The 22,755-nt window shown below is 28.3% G+C and overlaps 1 protein-coding gene across 1 annotated transcript; it reads left to right on the forward strand.

Annotated features, from left to right (window-relative positions):
- The first annotated feature begins 362 nt into the window (after positions 1 to 362).
- Positions 363 to 21,993, forward strand: LOC114932754 (neuropeptides capa receptor). Its single transcript, XM_029305108.2, has 6 exons — positions 363 to 1,079; positions 10,736 to 10,826; positions 11,658 to 11,857; positions 15,790 to 16,032; positions 19,270 to 19,612; positions 20,700 to 21,993. The coding sequence occupies exons 1-6, from the start codon at positions 800 to 802 to the stop codon at positions 20,926 to 20,928; spliced, it is 1,386 nt and encodes a 461-aa protein (XP_029160941.2). The 5' UTR covers positions 363 to 799; the 3' UTR covers positions 20,929 to 21,993.
- Positions 21,994 to 22,755: the final 762 nt, after the last annotated feature.

Genomic DNA, 22,755 nt, shown 5'->3' on the forward strand with positions numbered 1-22,755 from the left:
ATATAGGTTCACTTGCTTGTTGATTGTACCGCTAATAACGGACCATTATATATAAAATTCTTCGAGTTAAATAATTCTTAATCAATCGTCTGATTATGATAAATCCAATATCATCCAACTAGAATGATTACATAGTATTGGCGCGTCGTGTCGTTTAAAACAATATGCGTCGAATATTTGGAATGTTTTGCATGCATCGGCGATCAGCAGGATCCTATTGGACGGGTGGCGCAGCTAGGATTGAGAGAGGATGCTCTCTCTCTCTCTCTCTCTCTCGAGGGGGTTGAAGTTAAGGGTTGGATGCGTGGTGGATGGGGCGCGTGGTCCGTCAGCGAAGACCAGAGCGCTCCGGGCGTCACTTGTCCACGGTCTGTTGAGTAGAACACTTTTCATCCCGCGTGTCTCGCTATTTTTTTTCGATAAAATAAACTAGTTTGTTCTCCGGATCTTTATCAAATGTTTGCGCGATTAAAGTCAGTTTTTTTTTAACGAAGATTATCGTTTTAAGAGAGAAAACAATGAGTTGCCTCGTACCGATCCGCGCGATATTCAAATTGATACATCGAGACTCGAGGAAATCATCGATTGTGTTGAGTTTCTGTGCGTTCTCCTCGAGATAAGAACCCTATCTGATGGGAAATAATGATTGTTAAAAAAAGAAGATACGAGCCACCGCATTCGGGAAATATAACTCTGCGAGATCGCGAGATATGGTGAATGGATAATTCGATCGATACAGCGACCGGTGACACTACTGACGGGGAAAAGCAATCGATTAGGCTGATGAAACGTGCGAAGTATGGAATTTTCGGGCACATATCTCTTGACCATCGATCCGAATATCACGGAGCTGATGAATCTGAGCGAGTCCGACTATGTAAAGTCGATCTGGGGCCCGAAATATCTGCCTCTGAAACTTGTCTTGCCGATTACACTCGTCTACGTCATGATCTTCGTCACCGGAGTATTTGGTAACGTGGTCACCTGTATCGTCATTAGACGAAATCCTGTTATGCAAACCGCCACCAATTACTATCTGTTCAATCTAGCAGTATCCGATCTGCTTCTCTTGATTCTTGGTGAGTCTTGTACCTAAGGCTTGTCAGCTCTGTGTAATTGTCATGCTTCTCATATTTTTCTCTCTCATTAAATTGAATTTTTAAATTTTAAATAAAGGTACATAGTTTGTCTCTTCTCCACATTAAAAATTTTTTTTTTTATAATTAGAGAAAAAATAAAAATATTTTCTTTCTTTATGAAAATAGAAATATTTATGACAAACAAACTGTAAAAAAATAATTTTATTGTATAGAATCTATAATTTAAAAACACAAATAAATAAAAGTAATAATATATTAGATAAATTATTACTGGATGTTAAAAACCAAATATTAGACTATAGAATACAGATTAAAAATTTTTCTCTTTATATGTATATTTTTATGATGCAAATTAGATTACTCAAACAATGTTATGTCGTATAAAACAGTTATCTTTTATATAAAAGTTGTAATTGCATAATTAAAATTTCAATTTATTTTGTGATGCTTAGTATTTGAAAATTATATGATATTTTCATGTTGTTGATAAAAAGTAGATAAATAGATAGATACTTTATTCTCCCCCTTGGGGATTGAAGGCGCTTTTTGGAGGAGCGTACCCAAACCTCTTACATTTTTGATAAAAAATAAAAATAGAAATGTTATAAATGAAATTAATATAATATAAATATAAATTAATGTGTATTTTAGCTATAAATTGACAATTATTTGACTATCTAATTATTTTAAATATACATTTATTTTCTTCTTTCAAAAGTGCTTTTACGATCTATAAATTAGTATAAAATTCGGAAAGAAAGAGATATTATACGTACATGTATGTTAAGAATTTGCTTCTTTTTTCTGAAAAATTTATCTTTAATGTGTTATAAATTAATGCAATATATTAAAATTGCGGTGTTTTTATATTTTTCGAGGCTTAGTTTTAAATTATTCCGGATGTTCGATTTGTCGGAAAATCTTTAGTTCGTGTTCCGTCTAACTTATCTCATTTCATTTTATTTGACATCGTATCTACGGCAAAAATAATATCTGCAAAACCGTGACTTGATTACAATCCGATACGCAATCCAGATGTATGTCTGACTTAGCTTTCAATCAAGTTTTCTATTGCATTTGTCTCGCGTCAGCCATTTTATTCGTTTCGAAAATTCGAATGAAATTCGGAACTTGCTATTCCATTTTATTAAATGCATTCTATTGTTGTTTTCAATTAGTTAGCTTTGCACCCGAGCAGATAATTATTTGTCAATTTAATTAACGTAATCGCATCAAGCGTTTGCATTGAGCTTTCAATAAAGCAAATAGGTAAACGTATACGTAACGATGTACGTATATATTTGTTGACAATAATCATTGTTTGTTTTGTAAAAAAAATTGCTTTATGGCACAATTCACTTAATTCATCTTCTCTTATTTACATTGCTTTCATTGAGATAATTATATAATACGTGTAATGAATTCACTTTAGTGGGAATGATTAATTTAATCAGCTATTGAGACTGTCGCAGCGTAGTCGCCTTAGGCTAAAGAATAGAAGTCATATACATATATTTGACTGTATGAAACAGAGTTACAGTAACCTAACTACCTATTGTATTGTCTCCTCGCGCGAGCGATAATAATCATAATGAATCCCATATATACATAATGAAGGTACATGCCATACTGTGTTCTATTCATTACTTGTTGATCGTATGACTGAAGAACCGCATGTTACATGCCAAAGATTCATTTTGATTTTTTCGTTGTAGCGTAAAAATTAAATGGACAAATTGTTCAACATTTTCGAATCAATTATTGGAAAAATTAAATTAAATGTTGATCACCTGTTTTGAAAAATTTAGTGATATTTTTTCTCGTTTATTACCAAGAACAAGAGCATATTTATTCGATTTTTTGTTACATTTCCCATACTTTGCTCATTCGTTTTTTTACATCAAACATGTATATATATATATATATAATTTTCAAAATTAGTATATTTTCTACAAATTAATAAGCTATTTATTACTCATATTCCGATAATAAACATCACAAGTTATTTAGGAATTTATCGTCCGATACTCACTGTTAGAAAATTGATAATGAAATATTTATATTTCTTTATTATCCTTCTTACGGTGAAAACCTTTTTATTAATTAATCAAGAAATATTTCTCTCATATATATAAAAGAAAAAATAGTAGATGATCTTAGAAACCGATATCAGTTATCAACCTCTTTTGATATATAATAAATAAATGCACAAGCACAATCTTTAGCTGTTATAATATATATTCTCCACAGCAGCAATGTGCGCTTTCATTCTTTTTGTCAGGTTTACGTTTCTGATTAACGACGAACAATATTCTCAATATATATTGTTCAAATTTTTTCGTCCCTTTATGAATAGATATAAATATAGAGAAAGAATATTATTTCGATCTCATTTTTTCTGATCTTCAAGATAAATGAAAATATAAACATAGATACACACACAGACTCTCATATGTAGACAAAATACTGTTTTTATCTCTTCATTTTGCGATTCTTGGAAAAATATTTTGTTTTTGTTTCCACTTTTTCCGATTTGTTAACTAAACGTTTTTGTTGTATCAATGTATTGATAATTCAATAAATTGGCATAATAAAATTTATTAAAATAAAAGATGTTAAAGTTTCAACTGTTGATTTTACAAATATAATGTATAATAAAAATTGCGATATTATGAGATAATTGCTATATAAATATCGGAATAAATGATACATAGAAATATGATTAAATAACATTATGTTTTTATCTTTAGGTTTTTTTTTCAATTATATGTATATTGTATTATTTTCTATTTCCTTTCCATAAATTTTAGTCGATGTTTTTATTTTATAAAAAACATTATAAAACTTTCAAAAAATAAATAGATATCTGTCAGATTTATAACAATGATTAAGCGTTCTGATATTGCGAGACAATTATTTAATCTTATAAAGACAGGAAACATATTAGTAATATCAATTTATTTCCACGTTTAAAAATTTTATTTTTGAAATGTACACGATAAACGATTTTTTTTAGAAATATATTAACATTATATATCTTGATATTGCAATAGCCTTTAACGATAAATACGAGTCAAAGTTTGATCTATCAGCTTTAAGATCGATTAACTAAAATCTTGATGAAGATTAACGAATATGTAAACATTACTTATCACTTTTAATAAATATTCCAATGCACACGTTTATAATAAAGATTCCAGTGCAGCTAAAATAATACTATTTTCAACTTTCATATGTTGCCGATCTCTTTATAATATGCATATATCGAAATTTTTCTTTTACTGTACGATCAATGCAAATACTTTTTTCTTTATTATTACTACGGTATAATATACCGTATAGTAATAATAAAGGTATAAGATACAGTATAATATCCGTCAGCAATAAAGTACGACTAAAGATTGCAGATAAGAAATGTATAAAAATAATCCAGTACATATCGTAATTAAAGTCACGCAGCCAATATCGAACTCGAATATTATCGCGTCCTTTATTTTTTTCTTTCTCGAATGCTGAACGTGTTTTTTCAACAGACAACAACTATTTGAAGTTTCAAATATTATTCGATTTTAATGCAATTGACATATTCAATAATTGTTCTACTCGATATGTCATTCATTTTCATACTTTATGAAATTTTCAACCATGTGAGCATATTTTCACACGATAAAAATATTAAACAGGTAAAGAACACGTACGTAAGAAAATGTCTAAATTCATATGCAACACACAAATAGAAAATGTAAAAAAAGAAAAATTAAGATATGCAAGATAAATTATCTAACATGAGTATTAAAAATATTATTCATAAATTGTTATTAATTGTTTGTTGTAAGAAAAAAATATTTTGAACAAAAATCGCTTGTATTAAGGAGATTAAGATAAGGAGAATTACAACGCAGTAATTTAGTTTTTACTAATTTCTTATTAAAATATTTATAAAGATATTTTGAGTTTTTTAAAAGAAACGCAACATATTTTATTTGAAAGAAATTCAAAAAAACATTGATTAAAGGAGTATTATACATGTAGGATTAAAACTATAAAAAATTTATTCAGATATTTAAAAATTAAAAATAATTATTGATATTTATAAATAATGTTTAAAATGTTATCCATTACGTTCGATGCGTAATTGATTAAAGAATGAAAACAATACACGTTGAAGTGTTTCAAGTGTTTCGATGAGGCTATAGCATTACATACTATAATGATATGCATGTCTGTGACTGTCGATAATAATTCGTGATAAATTTTATTTTTATATTTGTTTTACGTACTAATAAAAAATATTTTTGTAAATTACATAGAAATAAACATAAAAATATGCATTAATCCAGCAGAAAATCTAAACTGGCTTCATTAAATAAATTATAAAATAATCGAGTTTATTCGTACAATAAGTAAGTGTTAATTGTTATGTTATTAACAAATCTTTAACAGAACACAAGTATTTTAAATTAGTATTTGATTTGAAAAAAATATGCTTCTATTTTTATTAGAAAATCTTACTAAACCCAACAATATGGTAAGCACAACAGTTGTTCTACGCATTATGCATAAGCACGTCATGTATTACAGAGACAATTCCCTGATCGATGAATTGGACGTGGCGGAAATTTCGTAGTTGGCTTGTTCTCTAGACTTAAATTTTTTTTCTGAGGGAAATCTTGAAAAGAAAGTTTATCGCTAGTTTGTAACTACCTATGACACTTGAAAACATGCGAGAACTTATTATTAAGATGCAAAATGTTAATTTTCAAAAACATTTTAACGTGTGTCACTCTTATTTCACCGATTATGCACTTGCATCAAATGTAATAAACATTTCGAATTCATTTATATTAAATTTACATTAGTTTAAAAAATAATATATCTAATAAAATAATAATATTTGATTTTTAATATACTGATTTTTTACTTTTTAATACTCTTTTATTCAACATTCTATATTTTTTTGAATGTCGAAATAAAATAGTAAATGTTTTATTAAAAAATTGTAAGAGATTATCCTTATAAGCTCAATGAAAAACAAGATACTAAAATTATTACGTTGTATATTTCCCTTAATATGTCGTGATTTTTATTTGAAGTATTTTTCAACAAACAGTTTACTACGAGTTGCGCAAAAATCGGATTAACTCGTTCTCGTTAAATCATCATCGCAATACGTACGAGATACCGGAAAGTGTAAGAAAAAAGTCACCATGAAAGAGAGAATATTTTAATAACAATTCCAAAAGAATACTGAACTTTAATTCGATTTAAACTTTTCGCGTAAAATAATTTTTTTTTTACAACCATCTAATACTTAAAAATAATTTCTTTCTTTTAATATCTATTTTTAATCTAAAAGCATTGGAAAGCAATATGGAGTAATTTTGTTTTGAATGAAAAGTTATGCGGAACCATCCCTAATTAGATTGCTTTTCACACAGAAAACACCGAGCAATATCGAGTGGATTTCGCTACACGTGAAAAGTTGCAAATTTATTTGGAATGTATATGATTATATACCTCGTTTCGTATCAAAAGCAATAATGATGCATATCAATATTGATAATGTCGCATATTTACGCAACATCATAATCCTAAACTAATTATTTTTTTAAATTAATATATATATATATATATATATATATATATATATAATTCTATATTTTTCTCTTTAAAAATTTTTCTCCTTGTAAATAACATAATAAAAAAAAGCTATAATAAAGTAACTGAAATTTGTATTGCGCTGCGCACAATATATTGCATATTATTCGCGACGTGCTTAACAAGCTAATTTAAGGTCGTGAAACTTTTTTAATGACTCTGGAGATTGCTGCTAGAATGGATATCCTGAGATAAGTTTGCTATCATGGAGATTAAGAATCGGGTCGTGCTTAATCCGCGTATCAGTGTGCTTTGAGACTTGCAAAAACAACAGCAAAAATGGCAAATAAAAATGACGTTGTAAAAAAGCTGCACTACTTTAAATGCAGGAAGCTTGTCTTGTATGACTCACGTACATATTGTACATCAATCTATCTTGACGATATCACTCTTTCAACATTCAAACTCGATAAAGCTTTCATGTTTTTGATGTACAGAATGTCTTAGACTATTCGCTCTCATTCCTTTCGAACATGAAAAAAATTATTCGACTTAACAAAAAAAATCATTGCACTTAACAATATCTGCGGTCGAATACGTGCAAAATATTTAGTTCTTATTACATTGATATTTATTTGCACGTATTCGACCGCAGATATTGTTAGGTGCAATGATTTTTTTTCCAGTGAAGAAATATTGTCCTATTGACTTTTTTGTTTAAAGAGAGTTTAATTCATAAAAATTTTACACCTTATTTGCAAAGTATAAATTTTTAAATAATTTCAGCATCAGAGCACAGAATTCTGTACTTTAATATTAATAGATAAAATAATAGTATTTGCCCCAAATTTGTCACACGCCTTATATATTACGTTACATCGTTTCCCTTCATCGATCACATATTAGATTGCCAAGAAAATATGAGGAAAAAGATTGAGGCACTTCAAATCTAACAAACTATTTCTTCGTGAGAAAAAAACTCCGATTCTGTAAAACGATTGCGATTTCGCGCAAAAAGTATCTGATCGCGATAACATTTTGTAATAAGAGAATATTTGGAATTGAAGAAATTAATTAAAAATTTAATTAAAAAACGAAAAAGAAAGCAAGAGGAAGTTATTTGTCTTGTCAGTGAAATGTACAAGCATCGCATAATTAACAAGTCCACAGTTTTCATTATTTTTCTCAATAGGTATTTCTCAAGAGGAGAAATTGTCAAAAAACGAGTACATTGTTCATATTATCAAATTCGCAGATTACATTTATGTCCATATGACGAATCTATAAAGAATCAATTTGAAACTTTAAAATTCTCAAGTGCAAATCTTTCCACGTTCTATTACGAATTAATAAGGGGCTATTAGTGCCTATAGTGAAAGCTAGGTGTATGCAGGGACACGTTCTATTGAGTGATTTGAGGATTTGTCACGTACTCGATATCAATAGTGAGTTAATGAGTTTTGTGATCTTCAAAGTCTGGCGAAATAAATGGCTCTTGCGCGGCTATTATGTCAGAATTTCAATTAATTACGATTTATATCGATCTTGTAATGTATTGGCATTTGATTGCGCGGACAAGTGATTGTATTGTAAATGCAACCCGATGGAACCACAACATACTCGATCCATATACAAACAAATTTATTGAGTTTTATCGTTACTTTTTCATTTGTTTATTATTTCTTTTTGTACGTCGATAAAACAATAAAATCTCTGGAACATATATATGTATATCACGAAACCACGATTAAAAATAAAGTAACTGTTACCCAGAAATAAAATATGGTTTAAAATTAATTTCTCAAAATAAAAAGTAAAAAAAAATAATTACAATATATTATTAAAAATTATAAAATGTTAAATTTAGAAATTTAAAGTATTTAACTTAATATTTACAATGTCTTTGACACAATATTAATTTATATGTACAAACACAATAATCATTTACTTTATGTACCTAATGTTTATTAAAAACATATTTGTGTATGTTAAAAATAGAAGCTTTCCCCTAAAGATTATTAATCGGGAAAAATGCATCGGGAATACTCATTAACATATTTGACATATTAGATACCATCAGTCTTATATATATGGTATATATAATGTACTTGACCAAAAGCTTTAATAGCACGATATTAGCTTTGGTTGCTGAGAGGCTTTCATCGTCAAATTGCGTCAGAATTTTAAGATATAGAATATATATATATATATTTGGGATTCTTTAAGCATTACATTAGATACATCGACACATTGATGTGCGAAATAAGATCGAATAAGATCTAAAGATATTAATGCCAGATTATACAAATTAAATGTAAATATTACTTTTATCAAGAGTTTTATAAACATTATCAGTTTCTTCGTGTACTTGATATGATAATTTATTTTTTGCTAGAAATAAATTAAAAAATATTGCCTCGTACGTCATATGAATTTATCGTGTTAGCTCATTATATAATTATTGATTTTATGTCAACAATTTTTTAATAATTTTTGAGAAATAAAATATAAACGAGTTTTGCTACTAGATTCTTCTCAGGAGGGCAGAAAAACAATCTTCCTTACTTAAACATGAAATTATGTTTTTTTCTTTCATAAATCGATTCTTTTCACAAAATAACGTTACATTTTCGTCAATATTTTTCTTAAATATAAAATTTATATTTCAGATAGTCTTTATAACATCGTTCTTGATCATATAATAACAAAATAATATTACTTTATCAATTTCTAACTTTTTGCGTTATTAGAAAAAAATTGTGATTGCAAAAAAAAATTTTATAAGAGAATTACATCACAGATAATAATGTATAATAATTAAATGTCAAGCAACGTTAATTTTATTTTTAACATATAATAATAAATAAAATGTTGAATAACATTTATTTTTAATTTAAAATCATTTTATGCAACGAATACATAATAATAATAAATGATGTAAAGTAGATGCGTTGGCAAGCGCGAAAAAAGTATAAGAAGTATTTGCTATGTCATCGGACACAAATAACGCGTAACAAATTATAAAATAATTTGCAGTGACAGGCAATTTACTGCACCGCTTGTAAACACAATTAGTATTGGAATCTCGTTTGGTTGTTGTTATCACGCAAGAAAAATTAGTAACGTTAAATATTTTGACCTATCATAGGGAGGGAGAAAACTATTTAACTTTTTTTCTCGTAATTTTTCTTGTAACAATGATGCCTACATATTGTTAAATCGCCAATAGATGACATCTTTCAATTTCATATTTTATTTTAGACTTTATTTCGTAAGATTTTCTGTTACGGCTGTTATGAAATCTATATTATAAGTTATAAATCTGTTATAAGATAGACAAGTATATTTATTGCAAAAACTCTCAAAAACTTTTGTTAGTCGAAAAGTTAAAATTAAAATTATAATCTGTAAATATCAAGAACAGGACACTGATTTATATAGGGCATTCATTAAAGCGTGAATTGTAATGTTGATTGCTTCGATTGTACACATTGTAACTATAGTAACTGATCATGAGTTCTTTAATCAAATGAAATTATAATAACTGAATCTCTAATTCCCCTATTGTTAGTTCTCTTACATTTACATAATTCATTGTGTTCACTTATTTTACATCTGCACACATTCACTTTTAGCAAAAAACCTTTCATTACTCTGAAATTTGGCTTTCACATACTCAGTATTTTTCTATTGGAATTTATCGAGACGTTTCACAACCTTTATTATATACTGATAAAGATACTTAATAAATCTCTCGGAAGAAAAAAGTGCATAAAGAGAATAGGTATTCAACTAATTATTTCATTGATTTCTTATAATTTTGTTTCAGCTTTTTTAAAACCGATTAGTTACAGTTTATATAAAATAGGCATGATAATAACAAATATAAATTAAATATTAAGTAATTTCTGTACAATGCTAATATATTCTTTTGATTTAGCCATGAAATTATATATTATTATATTGATGATTTATCGAGAATTAGTTGACAAAAATATAACTAATACATGTAAAATTGATATTTTCTTTGTTTTCAGGATTGCCTAATGAGTTGAGCGTATTTTGGCAACAATATCCATGGACACTTGGAGTGGGTTTGTGCAAAATACGAGCATACGTTTCAGAAATGTAAGACAATAAAAATATTACTAAATAAAATAAACCATAAAAAACAAAGAAACAGGTTTAATAGATTAATTTTTCAAATCTTAGATGATTTCTAATGCAGTTGGCAATTTATATTATTTGTTACAAATTCTCGAAGAAAAATGATTAAAAATAAATTGTAAATAAACTGAGGAGCAATTTGATCGAAAAAATTTTGCTAGCTACATAATTGCATTTATTACAGATACTTAAATTCAAAAGATCTGCAAACAGAACGTATAATGCTAAAATAACTGTGAAATTCATTAACATACTACATAAAGCAGTCTCAAAGCTACGTAGTAATAGTTACCCGTAACCCATTTCATTACTTTACATTTAGATTACACGAGACATCTTCTTTGTTATAATTTTATAGGAAATGTCTGTATAAAAGAAATGCAGATCTTGCAACATTTATGCATATAAAAAGCAAAAACGAACTTTTTCTCTTTGATATAAAGCTCCTTACATTTTCTCTGTTGCAAACGTATTTTTTTATTAAAAAATTACATATAATAATTACATATAATAATAAAATCTACAAATGCTTCTTAATTTACATTTTAAAATTCAAAAAACACGTTTTTTTAATTTTAGAAAATGTAGAAAATTTGTAAATTTAAGTATTTTTAATATTGTAAATTTTAGTATTGTTAATTTGTAAGTGAGAGAAATATGTATATAGAGAACATAATCACACACAAATCTAACATTACTAATTGGTTGTCAAAGATTCTTTAACTAGTTGTATGATCACTTTGCATAATTATTTTGTGATTGTAAAATTATATTGTGCGTTTCTTTTTCAAGGTCATCTTATGTGTCAGTGTTAACAATAGTAATATTTTCGTTGGAGCGGTATCTAGCGATATGTCATCCCTTGCATTTGTATGCCATGAGTGGGCTTAAACGGCCTGTGCGATTCATCGTAGGTGCCTGGTTACTAGCTCTTATCTTCGCCTTGCCCTTCGCCATTTACACGACCGTCAATTACATCGAGTATCCACCAAGTGAGTGATTTCTGTGTGTTAGTCAATCTACTTGTTCGATTAAATGCTTATGAGTAGATATAAAAATTTTACACAATGAATAATATAAATATCATTCTCAATAACAGAAATGTCTATCGAAAAGTTGCGTAGTAATTTTTACATATAGCATGATAATTGAGTCAATATTAGATGCTTTTGTATTAGTGACATAAATTGACGAAAGTTGACACAAGCATCATTTTATTTTTTTTTTTCAATATTCAGGAATAATAAAAGATAGAATGATACTTGTGTCAGCTTGTGTCAACTAGTGTCATTAAGTAGGAAAGCACTCATTCTCTTAAGAAGATTGTCTTTAAAAATCTTATTTTTATAAAATAATAGAAAAACTATTTGATAATATAATGTATTTTATGGTATATTTCAGTATTTTTGAGAAAAAATCATCTAATTTTTTCTGTGACCGATACATTTATCGAGTTTTTATTATTTTCTTTTAAGAGATTTTTATATAAACCGATTACGATGTGCAGGGGATTATTTGAGGGAAAGAGCTAAGTAAATGCATGAACGCAGAGCGTTTACTATCTGCATGTAATTATGGTCGGTCTATTTGCTCGTCATAAGTACATTTGCGCGTTATCGGTGAATAAACCTGTTTAAAGTGCATGCTCGTACTAAACGTATTAAACGTCCAATTAAACATTTTTTATCAATTTTTTATTTTAATCATAGATATAGCAAAGAGAATAATTAATCGATTTTATATTTTTATGCACAATAAGCTCTTCTAATATAAAAAGCATTGTGCAATATGTATATATAAATTATAATTAATTAATTACATAAATAAATATAAAATAGAAAAAAATAAAACTTCATCAAATTTCGATTTCTATAGAAATTTATATTGTATATAAATATGTGTGATTTTAAATTATTAATCTCTCTCTACAATATTTACATTTATTTTTTACTTCTTTTGTATTTTTAATATATTTTATTCATTCAAATCATATGTCAAAAATATATTAAAGTGACACTCAACAAGTTATCTTTCACTCTTAATAATTAATATTCAAATTAATTGTAAGCGATTTTATTATAACTTGTACAAATATTGTAGCATATAATTATTAAAGTAATTTTATAAAGCGTCGTAATTAAAAAGTAAAATATATAATAAAACCCGACGCTGTCGAGAATTAAGATAAAAAATTAGATAAGAAATTCAGTTTTTTAAAATAAAAGCAGCTAACAATAAATATTTAAAAGAGTATTATATAAAAACATAACATTGACGAACTTATAATCTAAAAGCTAAGTAAAAAAAACTAGTAAAAAAAAAAGATAAAAGCTTTAGAAAATAAAAAAGAGTAGCATTCTTTTTGTAGAAATTTGTCTCACTTAATTCTGCGACGCGATCGCATTTTGCCGCGATTATTTTGATCATAAGTATATTGGACTTTATATTGTGAAGTCGTTCATTCAAGCGAACTACAACATGCGGAATAGAATTCCGTGCTATGACTATACGATTATGGATTATTCCATCGCAGATTTCCGATTGAAAAAATGTCTTTCGACATTTCGTGTATATCTTTAAATTTTCCAGTAACGTGCATCAACTAAAAAAACTTAATAGAAAATTATTTTACAAAAACATAATTCCTTTAGTCTCTCAAAATTATGTTTTCAAGTTCTTAGAATAACAAAGAAAATGATTCTATTATTTTCTATCCTACACATCTATCTATTTAATTATAATTAAAGTTCGATTCAATTTAATTTAAGTTTCCTTTTTGATTTTAATTTATTGTAATTTTTAAGAGAGTTAATCGGAAGTTAATAAAATTTAATTTCTTATAGAAATTAGATTAAAAGTTGCAACAGTAATCAGATTAAAAGTTATGCTACAGCAAGTTTCTTTCTACTTTGCATTTTACATTCGATTACGTCGTCTTTCGAAGAAAGAATAGATGTCGAAAAATATGCTAGATATTTATCTTTTGTAAAACAAGAGGTCTTTCACAGATATGTCATTTGCAGCTACATGATAATATCAAGTACCGTTTAGAAACTCAATGAGAAACGCCAGCGCCGTACATGACGACAATACTAAGTGTGCATGCAACTGTAATTACATCGCATAAAGAGAAATCTTCCGCGGTGTTTGTTATCGCGGACAATAACGGGTCATTTACGGGTCAAAATCGCGTTTATCGATCAGCTACGTTGGCTTGAACGAGAAGTTTACATCCGACTGCGGGGAATACGTAAATCTAACAGTGTTGAGAAATGCATTTATCCTGCAAAAGATCCCGCGGAAACAGTAAATCTCACAAACGTGTATTTTTCGTATTAATGCGGTTTATACCGCATTTAATTCAATTTCAACAAACAAATGTACACCATTCTTCGTCCTAATGTACGTAATGATTCTACGATGATTCGCGGATTTAATACTGTGTATTGTTAACAAAAAAATGAATAAAAAAATAATATCTCTTTTTTCCCTCTTCGTGTATTCCATACTCTCGCAACATGATTTTTTTTGTAAAAAATGCAAGATAAACGAATTATAGCGGCAGCAAACATTCGTCAAATGCAACAGATATTTCACGTTTCTGCACAGAATTTAATATTCGTCGTGAATTTCGTCTGCTGAAATACATCGCCTTAAATTATAGCAATTCATAATTTTAATACTGATAATTTTGGTGTGCCTGAAATATATTGCCGCTTTGCAGCTCATGGCCCATTTATATTAACGTCCTATTTAACATATGTCATACCTATAATCAGAGGACATTTAGTTTAATATGAAAAAATAAAAAAAGTAATTAACTTTTTAACTTCATAGAATAATTAAAATTTTTGTTTCAAAATAATATATGTAGAACATCCATAGAATTGCATTAACATATTTTTCCACAAATTTAATAAGTTTTTCCAAAAATATTTGAATTAAATTAAAATCAATATTTAAACCAAATATATTTAATCGCAAAAACAACTTTTATTTATCTCCACGTGTTATTCACGTCAGTGTGAAAAGTGTGAATTATTGCCCCAAATTGTATATTAAGTAAATTCTGTTTTAAATGTATTTAAATACGTTTTATGCAACTGCACGTATAAAATGTATGTGTTCAATGCGAATTGATTAGTCAGAATATTGTTCCAACGTTGCTGTATTGATAGGATTTAAATTTTTTAATCCAATAACTGTAATATACAGCTGAGAGATTATAACAAAATTCTTCATTTGCAAGAGAATATATATATATGTATATTTCAGGATATTAATTTAATATCACATTCTCTAACATTTAATAGACCAAAGTTTTTTAATAAATTATGGCTATGTATATGATTATTTAATTTTGTAATTATTCATATAACTATAACATAAATTAAAAAAAGAAATATCCTTATCCGCATATTAAAAGATATTAATAAATCTTTTTTTGAAACTTACGTCTGAATAAGTTTTCTCATTCATGATTATTATAGAGAAATTTTGCCATTTTCTACTGAATAAAATAAAACCAAAATTAAAAATTACAAAATATCGAATTGATAAATACTCAAAAATTAAAAAATATGATTATTTAATTTCGTAATCATTCATGTAACTACAACATAAATTAAAAAAAGAAATATCCTTATCCGCATATCAAAAGATATTAATAAATCTTTTTTTGAAACTTACGTCTAAATAAGTTTTCTCATTCATAATTATTATAGAGAAATTTTGCCATTTTCTACTGAATAAAATAAAACCAAAATTAAAAATTACAAAATATCGAATTGATAAATATTCAAAAATTAAAAAATATAATAATTTACTCTTGTACAGCTTATTGTTAGAGAAAGAAACTGGGAAATAAAAGAATCTAACGCGGCAAATTAAGAAACAAGCCTATGTTTCTCGCATTTGTTTGCAGAATCCGGTCGCCATTCGGAGGAATCGGCGATGTGTGCCATGTTGCTGCCTAACATGCCTAAGTTCCCACTTTACGAGCTTAGTTGCCTCATATTCTTTCTCGTGCCAATGCTATCCATAGCAGTGCTCTATGTGAGAATGGGTCTCCGAATACAAAGCAACGGCCTCGGGCGCAGCATCGAGGGCTCCGTTCATGGAGAAACGAGGCAGGCTCAATCACGAAAAGCCATCCTTCGAATGCTCAGTAAATTTCCGTCTTTTCCGAATCACAACATAAACGAACACATACATGCATTTACATAAGCTGCAACGTAACTCGGAATTTATCGTATCATTTTATTTTATATCTCCGAGCGTTGTTTCATTTCTGGTCTCTTTTTGTTTTACAAATCAAACACGATAAAATAATACATTGTTGTCCATTCATTTACTATTGATTGATTATACCGAGTTGAAGAGTCAATTAAACTCGATACGATTGTAGATTATTTTTAAAACGAGGAAGCTTTTGAAAATATCAGCATCATATATTTTTTATTTTTTTCTGATATATAAATATATCCCCTTAAAGTTCAGATTTATAATCGCTCATATATTGTATGTATAAAAACATATATAATAAAAAAAAGATATCTAATTTAAATAAATGTTTCGCTTCTTGCGAAAAATATTTCTTTTCGTCAAGAAATTACTGTTATAATTTTTCTTCTGTATTGGATAAAATATGTTTCGTCTAAACTTCTATATTAATATCATTTTGAGCGTATTTTACAAGGCGAGTTACATCACAAACACACGATTTTTGTTGGGTAAAATTAGTTATTATGGTAATATTAAAATTCTAGAAACTAGCATGATTTTCCTTTTCGCGCAGACGTTCCATATGATGGAAAATGTTAAAGTTCGTTCATGTATGCAATGACATGACTTTAGACGATTTTCACTTCTGCAATCTGCATGTCATTGGCAAAGCTCGATTTCACATATGCTTCGCAGAATAAGCATATCCGTCAATGCTTCAACTCTTTGTTAACTTTGAGATGTAGAGTTGAGAATTTTGATATCTTTTCTTCCTCTGAACAAATAAAGTTCGCTTGATTCTTCATATATATATATATATATATATTTTTTTTTTTAAACAAATGTTTGTAGAGTCATCAATAAAACATTTGTTCAAGATTACTAAAGTATTTCAGTCACTTGCTTAACATGAACAACTTTCTAACGTTTTATTTATTCCGAAAAAGATGTGATGTTAAATATGCAATGCGGCGTTCAATATACATATTTCTTGTAGCGTATTCGCAGGAAATTTCTATCCTTTTATAAAGTTCTTTGTGAAAAGTTAAATTTGCTCATGACATACAAAAAAGGATTTCATGCGGATTTCAAGTGTCTTCAATTTCTCATTCAATGAATTTAAAAAGGCGGTTTATATCGTTTATATCGGAATAATAAAAATTAATATTAAAAAGAACATTATAAAATATAAGATTTTGTACACGCATATTACTAATGAAACATGTAAAAAAAAAAAAAAATAAATTTCTAATAATTTTTATTTGCATTTTGATTCCAATTAGTAATACATTAAATCGTTGTGTTCTGTTTTGTTCAATATATAATTTATCTTTTAAACATTAATTAAAGATAAATAATTAAACCGAAATTTATTTTATTAATTTTATTATTTTCAATAGAAAAGTTTCCATATTTTGCGTAAGCATCATCTTTCTTTCCGACAATCACAATTATACAGATGTATCGATAATCATGATCTCAATGAAATAGAGATATTGTACTTTTTCATACATATCAATTAGCAAATATGCTAATCGAAAATGTAGAATCTAATTACACACAATTATTCTGTTCGTATTTGTAAATGGTGTCATAACTTGATGAGACAAAATAATGAATGTTTTAATAATTCATTTATTTCATTAAATTGCAAATTGTTGTCTATATTTCTGATTTGCATTTGTATGAAGAACACATCACTTTTATACTGTGTATGATTTTCGAAACATCTTGTATATCAACATCATCTTTGTAATGCTGAATATTCCTACGAAAATAAGAGAATGATTTGTTGCATATCGTTGATTAATCATCAAACCGCTTCGATTCCGTATTTTCTTGATAACGCGGCTCAAGTTCAAAGTTATGAGAATTTATGTAGGGCGACATATATAAACTTGTCAATTTATGGTGATATAATATCGTCTATGAGATATTCTAGCTCGACGATGTGTAATAAATCATGGAAATGCGCGAGAGAGCTTGTCATATGTTACTAGAAAGATTTGAAACCTATTTTAGATCGTGCATCCATATACCAATTTCATACATCAATTCATCCATACTAATTTTTAGTAAATAATGAAAAAGAATTAATCAAATAATTTTGTATTCTCAAACTTCCTCAGAAATTACTTTTACATAATGCTTTTTACTGATATTGATCAACTATATTTTAAAAAACAAAAAAAATTTTTGACAATGCGTCTATGAAATTTTTAATAAAACTTTAATTTAATTTAAGATATGATTTAGTTTCATACACGGATAATTCAAATATTTAGATTTGAAAAAGAAATCTAAAAATAAGCCAAGTTTTTCTGCGGCATCTACACATATTATATTCATACACATACATGTACATTACATGTATTGTACATATGCATATAACACACATACGTATATATATTTTTTTTCATCACTTTGCCAGTCAATTTCTCACTCAATACATATATATTTTACATAAGTTCGCTTATTTTATATATATATATATATATATATATATATATATATATATATAAATAAGCAAACTTATGTATGTATATGCAGTATTATATTTATTGAGAAAGAAATTGGTAGACAAAGCGATAAAAAAAATATATATATTTGAATCCTGCCTAAACTACTAAATCTATACAATTCTAAAGCTTGTCTGACCCTACTTATTTTTTATTCTGGACAATTTGAAATACTGAAAAGACACCGATCAAACATTAAATTTTTTCCGTTTTCAAAATTGCTACTTTAAACTCCAACAACAGTATAAATGGACAAATATAACCGAGCAAAGTAGAAGTATTTGTAAGAGATGTTTTTACTGTTTCAATACATAGATGATTTGCAGATTTATTGATAACTTCTCTAACAAATAATAATTTAACGAATTAAATCACTTGCAAGAGAAAACCGTTCTTATTTTCTCGTTTATTTTCAACTAAATTGTTCAACTAAAATTTCACTTTAGTAAACATTTTTACTTAAAATTTTTATCACAGAGTAAGATATTTGATTGATGTTGAAAATAAAATTTACATATAAGTCAGAAAAGTCAATGAGTGAAAGTCGCATGGGAGTCGTAGCTTTTATATCATTTTGAATAATTCTCCACACAAGGCTTCTGGTGTACCTTCCCTCATCTTCAAAATGAAACATGAATGTTATCAATAGCTTTATTCCACAGGTGCGGTCGTGATAACATTTTTTATTTGCTGGGCGCCCTTCCATGCTCAGCGCTTATTGTACGTGTATCAAGTATCGGCCTTTGAAGTTATTAACGAGTGGTTGTATCCTCTGGGTGGTTGCTTATACTACTTTAGCACAACAGCGAACCCGATCCTGTACAACGTGATGAGCGCCAAGTACAGGATGGCGTTCAAGAAGACTCTGTGCTGTGCACCAACGAGTCCTACCATCACAAGGGATGATCTCAGCAGCATGAGGGACAGCACGGCATGCGGCTGCGGATCCAGAAGAGGATCCCAGGTGATCCGTGTAAGAAGCATACATCACCAACGTAGCATTAAGTAAGCATACGTGTAGGAATTTATTAACCCTTTCATTTGCCCCCCTTGGAATCGGTGAAAAAATTAAGCACTTGCTCTCCTTAAGAATAAACACTGAAAATCTTTATTAAGTATTAATTAATGAAAGACTCGTATAAATTAACAAAATTTAAAAAAGTAAATATTGTAGGCCAAGTAAACGAGCAAAATTAAATAAGGTCTAAAGATTTATTAATAATTAAATTCTCATTCCGTTAAAGAAATAATATACAGCGTAAACGTTTCGACTGCACTACAGTCTTCTTCAATACATAAAAATCAAATATTAAAATACAAAGTTAACGTTTCTTCGCTGATGACCAATGGACGAGTAAGACGATTGGTCTGAGATTCCAAGTTTTGCGACATTTAATCATGATTATCGTTTTAACAAGTTCTTCTTCTCGAAATTTCAAGTGTGTGTTGCGAAGTCTAAATAACAAATCAATCAAATCATTTTGTTATTTAGACTTCGCAACACACTTGAAATATCGAGAAGAAGAACTTGTTAAACGATAATCATGATTAAATGTCGCAAAACTTGGAATCTCAGACCAATCGTCTTACTCATTCATTGGTCATCAGCGAAAAATCGTTAACTTTGTATTTTAATATTTAACTTTGTATTTTAATATTTGATTTTTATGTATTGAAGAAGACTGTAGTGCAGTCGAAACGTTTACGCTGTATATTGTTTCTCTAACGGAATGAGAATTTAATTATTAATAAATCTTTAGACCTTATTTAATTTTGCTCGTTTAATTGGCCTACAATATTTACTTTTTGAAATTTCTTTATTAAGCATATTTAATATCAAAAAATGAAAGTAACGAAAAAATTAAATTTTAAAAATTAAGGAACAAAAAATAAGGAATAAAAAAATTGTAATTATGCATCAATCTGTTTATATATAATTATTTAACAATATAACACTATCGTTTGTTGCATTTATAAATTTAGAGCTCGATTTCAGCATCAGCACTCTTTGATTTGTGTTAAAAATGTGAAAGTATTCTCATAATTATGAAATTATGAACTGAAATTGATCGCGACTGCTGGTTACTTTCAGATGCAATATGTTGCATGTGAACGAGATGCTTCGTTCGCCGACGAGATTACGTTACGACGACGAGGATGACGAAGTGGGTCACTGCAACGCGGAAAGATCCTGCAACATTCTCAGTCCTGATGCACGACGACAGGATACGAAGATGAGATCCTCGTTTTTCGTGCATTCGAGTAACGGTAGAACTAATAATAACGCACAAATGACCGCGGCAAATGAGACGTGTATCTGATTCTCGGCTTATTTTAATGGAAATAAAAAGAAATCACCTTTTGTTGTCCTCGAATTGCAGGATAAAAAGCTACCGTGTCACTTTTGCATACCAAAACGAGGTTGACTGATGGGCAGATTAACGGGGAATGTGCTATCTCACGATGAAGGACGATTATTTCGGAAAAAGACACCGCGATATTCTCCTCGAAAAAACATATTGGGGATTTTGCGATGTTTTTCCGGAGCAAAATAAAATTCTGTGTCTGCGTGGAAAATAATATGAGTGTGGTGTGGAGGTATTGACAGCAGTTATATTTATTTGTTATAATACGGGATATATATTGTGCAATATATCGAGTGAAAATATCGCAGAGTTAATTAAACTTCACGACGCGGAATTAATTTAATATGGGTGCTTCGTACATAAACTTATAAGGAAAATGTACAAGTGACGAAATCGAGACGCGAGATAAGGTTCAATACATTCGACTAGATAATAGACAATAGTATAAACGATAAAATATATAAAAAAATGTTTGCTTTAAGTGCAAAAGACTGAAAGATATATAAGAGACGAAAAAGAAGAAACGTATTGTCAAACGTTTGCAATCTTAAGCAATAATAAATAATTGATGCGCTTTAAGTTCATCGGAAGAATTACTTAAATAAACATATAAAACTTCAATCTTTTCATTATAATTTGATAACATCAATATATAATATAAAAAGTATTGTAATTACATATTTCGCTATTTTCAATCTTAATTATTTTTCAATATTACTTTATATATATATTGTATTTTCGTAATTTCTTTGAAGATTATTACAGCTTTAAATTACACACATACATACACGAAATGCTTTATCTATTTAATTTTTATTATAAATAATAAACAATGTATATAAACAAAAATACTGTTCAGATAATTTTTTAATATAATTTTTTAAATTTTATTTTTCGCTATTTGTACAGCTGTTGAGTAAGATAATTAAAATTTATTCATCGGCAAATTATGTCTGTCGACGTTCTCACATTTTTTAGACGCAAAAAAAAAAAAAAAATATTAAGAATTACACGGAAAAATAGATAATTCCTTACAAAAGAATCGCGAAGTGATATATTGCGACGTCGGGAAACAATCCTTTTTCAAATTTTAAAAGAATCGCACAAACACCACTTGAAGGACAAACACATGATAATGAAATGCGAGAAACAAGAAGAGCAAGAGGAACGTGAAATCCTTTGAGAAATCTTGAATTTTTTCGAAGGAAAATAAATATACGATGTGTCGCACTTTTTCGGCATATCCTGCCGACGAAATAGATAAGACATTCGGGAATTCGATCAACAGTATGTTTTATAAACACATGTGTAACGTTTCGAGCAAACTACCTCTTGAATTGAAAGAAGCTCTTGCAGAAAAGCTCTAAGCAAAGTCTCTCGAGATTGCAGTGCAACTTTTGAAAGGAGCTCGCAAGTTTGTTGTGTTTTTTAAAGATAGTATGTGACAAAGAGTGAGCTCATTAAAAAGAGAGCTTGTAAAAAAGAAGACAAATATGTAAATATGTGTACGTGACTGTGTGTGTGTGTGTGTGTGTCTGTATGTACACAATTGCGCGTGTAACAAACATGTCGGAGAAAAGAGGGGTTTCATAATATATTCGCAAGATTACTGGAAGATTACTCGCGTTCCCACAAGTAATCTTAAGAAACCACAGGTAAAAGATAAATTATTCTTCTTTTCGTGCTTCAGGTACATAATGAGAGGTGTGCAAAGAATTTCAATGCGTGAGCGAGAAAAAGAGAAAGAAAAGATGTAAAATCGAAATCGCGGGATTCAAATAT

Source organism: Nylanderia fulva, unplaced genomic scaffold, assembly GCF_048542155.1.
Source record: "Nylanderia fulva isolate GAGA-0341 unplaced genomic scaffold, ASM4854215v1 Scaffold22, whole genome shotgun sequence".
Classification (NCBI taxonomy): domain Eukaryota; kingdom Metazoa; phylum Arthropoda; class Insecta; order Hymenoptera; family Formicidae; genus Nylanderia; species Nylanderia fulva.

Coding starts and splice junctions, on each gene's coding strand:
- LOC114932754 (XM_029305108.2), top strand. CDS start 800: ATGGAATTTTCGGGCACATATCTCTTGACCATCGATCCGAATATCACG. Junction 1,080..10,735: donor TCTGCTTCTCTTGATTCTTG/GTGAGTCTTGTA, acceptor CTTTGTTTTCAG/GATTGCCTAATGAGTTGAGC. Junction 11,858..15,789: donor TTACATCGAGTATCCACCAA/GTGAGTGATTTC, acceptor ATTTGTTTGCAG/AATCCGGTCGCCATTCGGAG.